This window comes from Sinocyclocheilus anshuiensis, unplaced genomic scaffold, assembly GCF_001515605.1.
Source record: "Sinocyclocheilus anshuiensis isolate Anshui unplaced genomic scaffold, SAMN03320099.WGS_v1.1 scaffold469, whole genome shotgun sequence".
Taxonomy (NCBI): Eukaryota; Metazoa; Chordata; class Actinopteri; order Cypriniformes; family Cyprinidae; genus Sinocyclocheilus; species Sinocyclocheilus anshuiensis.
The window spans coordinates 961,078-969,323 of record NW_015537995.1 but is presented as its reverse complement, the minus strand read 5'-3'; the positions used below and the strand labels follow the sequence as shown (position 1 = coordinate 969,323).

Sequence of the window (8,246 nt, the reverse complement as noted above, 5' to 3'; positions counted from 1 at the left end):
AAATGACCATGGTGTTGGTGTGCTTGACTGGCCAGCAAACTCACCAGACCTGAACCCCATAAAGAATAGAAATAGAAAAGAACCAAAGACTTAAACTACTTCAGTCTGTGTGCATTGAATTTATTTAATACACGAGTTTCACAATTTGAGTTGAATTACTGAAATAAATGAACTTTTCCACGACATTCTAATTTATTGAGATGCACCTGTACATGATCTGTGGAGTATTTTGAGCTGAAACTTCACAGACACATTCTGGGGACACCAGAGACTTATATTACATATTGTAAAAAGGGGCATAATATGTCTCCTTTAACCGAAAATCTGCGGCAATTACGAAAATTTGCTTGGCGTTTGCTTGATAGAAATCGGGGTCCGGGGGCAGATAGACCAGACCGAAAGGGCAGCGATTAAAGGGGTAGGGGCTCGAGCCCCTCCCCCCCCCACAGTCTGTCAGAGATAGATAGATAGATAGGTTGCTAGGGTGTTGCTAGGGTACTTGGGGTGGTTGCTAAGGTGGTTACTAGGGTGTAGCTATGCAGTTGCTAAGGTACCCATGTCGGTTGCTAGGGTGTTGCTTTGTGGTTGCTAGGGTGTCCGGGGTGGTTGCTAGGGTGTTGCTATGCGGTTGCTAGGGTGCCTGGGTAGTTGCTAAGGTGTTGCTATGCAGTTGCTAAGGTACCTGGTTCGGTTGCTAGGGTGTTGCTATGCAGTTGATAGGGGTGCTCGGGTGGTTGCTATGGTGTTGCTATGTGGTTGCTAGGGTACCCAGGATGGCTTCTAGGGTCTTACTATGCAGTTGCTAGGGTGTCAGGGCAAGTTGCTAGGGTGTTGCTTTGTGGTTGCTAGGGTACTCTGGGTGGTTGCTAAGATGTTGGTATGCCGTTGCTAGGGTACCGGTGGCGGCTGCTAGGGTGTTGTTATGCGGTTGCTAGGGTACTTGTGGTGGTTGCTAAGGTGTTGCCAGGGTACTTGGGGTGGTTGCTAGGATGTTGCCATATGGTTGCTAGGCTACCCGGAGTGGTTGCTAGGGTGTTGCTTTGTGGTTGCTAGGGTACTGAGGGTGGTTGCTAGGTTGGTTTGGCTAGTTGCTAGAGTGTTGCTATAAAGATAGATAGATAGATAGATAGATAGATAGATAGTCTTGGCTCATTTGAACATTCCATCAATGTAAGTCTACGGGATTTTTATGATTTTTAATCTTCATTTTTAAGAAAACCGTAAGTCCGATCAGTTAGAAAAGATATAGCACACTAAGTGAGATCAGTCTGAAGAGCATAATCTTAGCCAACATGTTAAGTCTGTGTCTTAAGAACTAGTTTGACCAACTAGCAGTTGCCAAGGGGTAATCAGTCTTCCTTTTCCAATACAAATAAGAACAATCTACCTTTTCATGACTGAATTAAAAAAGTTATGACCAGTCTTGAAGAAAAAAAATTAGATGACTAACTTTTTAAGACTAGTCTAAACAGTTCATGCAACCGGCCCCTGGGCTGAGTTTGGAGTTTGTAGAGTTAAAGCTCTAGGAGGAGTTAGAGTCAGAAATTTTAGTCTCAGAATAATAATAATAATAATAACTGTAAGTTTAAGTCGGATTTCAGTAAGTTGGCTTTCTCAAGCCAACTTAATAACAATTGGTTATTTTTTCGTTCTGAGTTTGAAATCAAATCCAAGAGTTCATCTTAAATTACTATGCAACTGTACAGTATCTGCATGTACACATAACATTCCCAATACAAATATGTGTCTGTTTTAATCCTTGTTTTCTGGCATCCGAGATGCACCATCTGCGCAGGATATTTAGTCTCACACATGCCACAAAGAGAGGGAGATTGGGACACCGACAGTGAAGGAGAACAAGAAAAAAACTACAGCAAACAAGTCTGTGGAGAAAGCAGCTCATGTAATTCCTTCAGGAATTATTTTTTGGGAAACCGCCTTAATATGAAACTGAGGTGTTTATTGGTGCACTGCTGATCTCTGACACCAAGACAACATTAATCAAGCAAAGTCTCCTCTCTGCACGTCGCAGAAGTCAGTAAGGGATGATACAGTTGCAAATTAAATATCTTTTTCAAATTTTAATGGACCCAATGGACGTAAGCCAGCAAAATAATGTAATTTATTAAAGCACTATCTAATCTTTTACACCGTTCATAAGCCAAAATCTTGCCTAGAGCTCTTCAGGCAGTATGAAAACACAGATCATGATTTAAAGCACTTATAGTCTATAAGCATACTTATAGTATGATATAGTCTACACTAAAGTCTACTAAGGCTGCACTGCTCAGTCTTTATCCTGACTATGACTCACGAGGATAGAACCATAACCTTCACCCAAATAATTTCAGTTGATCAACAGCTTAACAGGGTTTGATTGGCACTAAACCGCTGCCCTACTTTGCTATTATGAATTAAACACATTATAATGTTAACGTGTGTAAATATTGTTAATTATATATATGTATATAAAACGTGCGTAAGTATAAATGGACACTGTGATGGGAAAATATGAGAGGGAAAATTATATTTTAAAGGTTTTGCGTTTGCATGCAAAACATTTGCCTTATCTTGTAAAACGACTATACATATATACATATATATCCCCTTAAAAACGTTTTGCGAGCAATTAAATATCTTTTTTCTCATTTCAGCTTATTTTTTCATAACCATATCCCTTTAAGGGCTCTTACGGCACAGTTCACACCACAGATGGAGATAGCCTAAAACGTATGTTTGTTGTTAGGATGACAAAAAAGTTAAATTTTTAATGTAATTTTTATTGTTTTTGTTATTATTTTAATTGTATTTACATTTTTAATTTAGGCTGGTTTGTATTCTCTGCCTCGGCAGTCTAACAACTGATTGAGATGGCCAATCAAATCAAAGTAGGCGGGGTTTAGTGTTCACAAAAGCAGATACTATAGCAAGTTTCAGCGCGAGAAGCGCCAGTTAACGTTGAAAGAGAGGGAGGTAAGATGGAAGTAGCGAAATGTTTAATATGACAACATTTTTACTTTAAATCTTAAACTAATGATAGTAATATATCCAGTGATACAAACTACTCGACTTTTTTTCTCAAGTATGGTCGTTTTGAATTGAAAACATGGTATAATTTCTTAACTGAGAGTGACGACACAAGAAACGTTTAACGTTTGCGTTTTCTACATAATTAGGCATACAAATTAAAGTCAAAATGATTACTTCTCAAGTATAATTACATTTTTCCTCCCATGTCATATGTTTTCACTCACCATGTCCCCTTAAGGGCTCCGAAGTTTGAACCTACAGTCTTTCAGTTACCACCAGCCCATGTTTTAAGTACTACACCACACCACCCATACATGAAAGCTGACTCACCCTGGTACAGCTGAATGAGAGGACTGTGGATGGAGGGATGGATGAGACCTTCAGGTAGATCCCTCAAGAACTGTTTCAGTAAACTGGCTACAGCACAGGCGTCTGCATCCTGATGAAGATCCACCTCTTCTCCACCATCAAACCTCTGCCGCAGGTTATCCACAGTCCGGACGCTGCCGTTTACTCTGAACAGACCCTCCAGACGAAGACCTGGCAGATCGTGGCACCATGAGAGAGACATGAAGCTCTGTAAGTCCATTTGTAGTTAAAACTAACAACATTTCAGGGTTTCAGCACGTAGTTATGCCACTCTCTTAGCTCAATTGCCAAACTAATCTTTAAAAAATATCTGAGAAGATATTTGATGAACGCCATAAAATCTACAGAAAAATCAAGCCTCAAGTAAAATACTTGTACACTTGTTTCGTGCTGACATGTCAAAAGCCCAGTAAAGTGATTTTTTTCTCTGAAGGGTTATAGCACCATCCAGAGGAAAACAAGCACAACTGCATTGAGTACAGGATGTACTACAGTTTGGAACAAATATGGTAATAAATAATAATGTTTAGTGAATTCTAGTCTTTAAGTATTGAAAGCTGATTTAATGGAAAAATTCTAACACAAGTGATGTTATTTGTCAATAGGAAGTGAAATTAATATATTTTGAACAGTATTGTTATATAAAATAATATTGTTTTCTATTTCATCCTTGCAGTTTTGTCATGTTGTTGTCAATCACAGTTCTTTACTAACAAATGATTTTTAGAGGACAGAGGTGGGCTTGTGTAGGAAGTAAAACTTTTTTTGTACATTTTGTACATCTATAGTGCTTTTTATTATCTTTTGTGTTTTCAAATAAATAATAATGCTTCCTAAAATACATTTTTATTATTTATTTTTTTTACTGACTGTATAATGGTAAACTTGGTATTTTTACTGTAAATAAATAAATATTACAGAATCTTTTGCAGAAATACGATTAGAAATCATGCTGCTACTTGAGTGCACACATCTTTCCTTTTTTATTTGGTTTGACCTTGATCCGACCGGTACCCAATTACCTAATTGTAATAGTCACAGCTTGGTCTTTGTTGGCTAAAGGCTTGGAGCCATTCACTAAAGTAGTAAAAGCTGTGATTTTATGTTCTTAGACAACACGTACTATTGGCAGGTAGAAAAACACACTGCTTGCCAGTTCATTCACTTCAGCCAACGTAGTCAGAGTGCACTGAGTGAACCCACAGTATTCTTCAAAAGGAGCACACACACACACACACACACACACACACACAAAGAGAAAATCTAATTGATTTCAGTATTGTTATATAAAATAATATTGTTTTCTATTTCATCCTTGCAGTTTTGTCATGTTGTTGTCAATCACAGTTCTTTACTAACAAATGATTTTTAGAGGACAGAGGTGGGCTTGTGTAGGAAGTAAAACTTTTTTTGTACATTTTGTACATCTATAGTGCTTTTTATTATCTTTTGTGTTTTCAAATAAATAATAATGCTTCCTAAAATACATTTTTATTATTTATTTTTTTTACTGACTGTATAATGGTAAACTTGGTATTTTTACTGTAAATAAATAAATATTACAGAATCTTTTGCAGAAATACGATTAGAAATCATGCTGCTACTTGAGTGCACACATCTTTCCTTTTTTATTTGGTTTGACCTTGATCCGACCGGTACCCAATTACCTAATTGTAATAGTCACAGCTTGGTCTTTGTTGGCTAAAGGCTTGGAGCCATTCACTAAAGTAGTAAAAGCTGTGATTTTATGTTCTTAGACAACACGTACTATTGGCAGGTAGAAAAACACACTGCTTGCCAGTTCATTCACTTCAGCCAACGTAGTCAGAGTGCACTGAGTGAACCCACAGTATTCTTCAAAAGGAGCACACACACACACACACACACACACACACAAAGAGAAAATCTAATTGATTTTAAAAAGTTTGAACTTTGAAGTTCATGTATAAGAAACTGCATGTACAAGAATTTAAATAAATAGGAAAACGATTTAGATAAACTAAAACATTTTACTATTTTTTTCATGACCACAAAAAATATTTGTATTTAAAAAATGTAAAGTAAGGCAATTAAAATGATACAACAAATATTTAAATAAATGTTGACTAGTCACAGCACCTAAAATACAGAAATATAAGTTATAGATTTATAAATGGAATTTAAATTTAAATTATTGTATTTTATTTTTTTATTATTTTATTTATATTAAGTAAAAAACCTGTCATGTCAAAATAAAAATAGAAAGCAAAACAGAAAAAAGTATAATATTATATTATAATATAATATGTTATGGTATATTCTATTTTTTTGCCCTGGAATCGTTCCCTATAAAGTTCAAAAGGGCTAAACAAAGTATTTTGCTATTTGTTACTATAGCATTTGCCGCACCTCTGAAAACAATCATAAATCATAAATTGCCCAGTAACTCTTAAGCCTGTATCAGTCACCTGATGATTTCTTCCTTGTGAAAATGCAGTAGGCCAGGATGTGATGTGCTGTTAGTTGCTTAAAGCATTATAATGGTTCACCAAAGAAATACTCGGGTTACTTTTAATTCTTTATCAATGTCCCCAGATCAGATTTCTCACACCAACCACGATCAGGTGAGAGCAACATTTACCATGCTTTTCCAGATACTCCACTATGCTCCGGACCACCACAGGAACCCCGTCCTTGACAAGTCCCAGACCTCTCAACTCCAGCAGGGACACGCCGAAGATCTTCTTCCCCGCTGTGGCGGTGACCGGAGAGGCTTTGATCATGGGCAGCTGCACCATCCTCTTCATGTCCTCCTTTATCTGAACAGCTGCCTTGTTGTGCTTGGAAAAGCAGAAGAGAAAGGAGCAGTCAATCACATCCACCGTTCTGACCGTCTGCATCTTGAAGACCCCTAGTAGTCCATATCACCCTTTATATCAGAGACTTTTCCCACTGCCGGTGTAGGTGGATCTGTCAGTGGCAGGAAACCGAAGGGAGGGTGTGTGTGTGTGTGTGTCTACGTCAGGAGAGGTTGCCATGCACCTGTAACCAGGTGAGAGGAAACACACTCAAGCTGACAGTATGTCAAACTCAGCTGTGCCTAGAGAACAGGGCTTGTTACGGATTAGAAGAAGAAAGCTTTGAATGTTATGCATTCAGGAAGTTATACTGATATGGTGAACAAATATTTACAATATGTAAATATTTTCTTTCAATGAAAACTACAATAAATTGAAGTTAAACCGGGAAGAGGTTTATTAGGTATTACACCCAAAGTATAAGCAGTGTCATTTTTACTCTTGTTAATATATTATTGTAGTTTTTGTTAATATTTTGAATTAAGTTGTATTTATTAGGTTACATGTTTTTTTTATGTATTTATAGATTTTATTAAGTTTTAGTTTATAGTTTGTTCATATTATATTATACATGCTAATATTTATATACAGAGAAATAAAAAACATGATTTTTTTTTTAAGCAAAAGTTATCTGGTAACCGTTAGCATGCTAAAAATGATGGGGAAAACTAAATTAAACTGATATTTGTCATTTTAAATTATTATTATTTACAATTTCTTTTATTGATAATTAAAAAAAAATACATTTTAATAGTTTTCAAAACAGATTGATAAGTAATATGATGGACAATAGTAAGTTTTAATTTAGCAGAGAGTATGCTTACCATTGTAAATTGCTAAAGGGTTATGTAATTTTTTTTAATATTTATATAATATTGTACAACTCTTAAATCAGCCTAAGACTGGAGACCTAGATCAGCTTAAATTAGCTAAAACCAGCAAACTATTTAAGGCTAGTTTGAGATTTTTGAGCAAGGCTGCATGTACATATAATATCTTTCTGCAGTAATTTTTAAAATGCAATAAACGTATTCAGTTGCATCGTGGAAAAGAGTTTATGCAGACACTATTTTAACAAAAAAGCATTTTTTCATTGAAGATCTTAAAGTAACATCCATCAAAATGAATTCTTTGTGTTGTCACAATCACAGAGATACACAGAGCATCTTTCTAAATGAAGGAAAGAACACAAGAATGGATTATATTCAGAGGCTGTACTTCAGTAAATGAAAAGATTGTCTGCTCATTCTGTTCTCTACAGTCTATTATGTGAGCATCTTCTAATTGGGTGTTCTGTACGAAATGTCCTTTTTCAGCAGTGCATGACCCAGGCCACATTGTAAACACGTTTATCCTATAGCCTATGCATAATCTGCTCAAATACCAATAGTAGGAGTACCATACAGTATAAGTGCATTTATTTTTGAAGGCATGACAGCATAATCTGAGCTGAATCAATGGTGATCTGCTTCAGTGTCACTTCACAAACACAAACTAAGGCCTAATTTGCTTCATAATCAGTGAGATTTGTTTAATGTTTTTAACAGAAATGCCCATTAAAGCTGCATTTATTTAATAAAAAATACTGTTAAAAACAGTAGTATTGTGAAATATTATTACAATTTAAAAGAACTGTTTTATATTTGAATATATTTTAAAATGTATTTATTCCTGTGATGCAAAGCAGAAATTTCAGCATCATTCCTCCAGTCTTCAGTGTCACATGATCCTTCAGAAATCATTCTAATATGCTGATTTACCGCTCAAGAAACATTTCTGATTATCAATGTTAAAAACAGTTTTTGCTGAATAAAAGTATCAATTTCTTTAAAATAATAGTGATGACTAATTATTAGCATAGAAGCTTTATATCTGAATATTCTTGCTAAAGTCTCTAGCATTTTGCTCCTCAAGTAGTTATTAAAGGGGTCATATGATGCGATTTCAAGTTTTCCTTTCTCTTTGGAGTGTTACAAGCTGATTGTGCATAGATAAGATCCCTGAAGTTGC

The 8,246-nt window shown here is 35.8% G+C and overlaps 1 protein-coding gene across 5 annotated transcripts in view; it reads right to left on the bottom strand.

Annotated features, from left to right (window-relative positions):
• LOC107675741 (protein FAM13A-like) overlaps positions 1 to 8,246 on the bottom strand; it is a 53,010-nt gene that overhangs the window by 43,393 nt on the left and 1,371 nt on the right. For 2 of the 5 annotated variants that reach the window (XM_016470168.1, XM_016470186.1), the window contains exons 1-2: positions 6,020 to 6,536; positions 3,361 to 3,570 (exon numbers count right to left, since the gene is read on the bottom strand). In XM_016470168.1, coding sequence (XP_016325654.1) covers positions 3,361 to 3,570; positions 6,020 to 6,278 — 469 coding nt within the window. In that variant the 5' untranslated portion in view covers positions 6,279 to 6,536. Of the gene's footprint in view, positions 1 to 3,360; positions 3,571 to 6,019; positions 6,537 to 8,246 lie in introns of those variants that run through there. The other 3 variants (XM_016470160.1, XM_016470176.1, XM_016470194.1) reach the window with 3 other exon arrangements.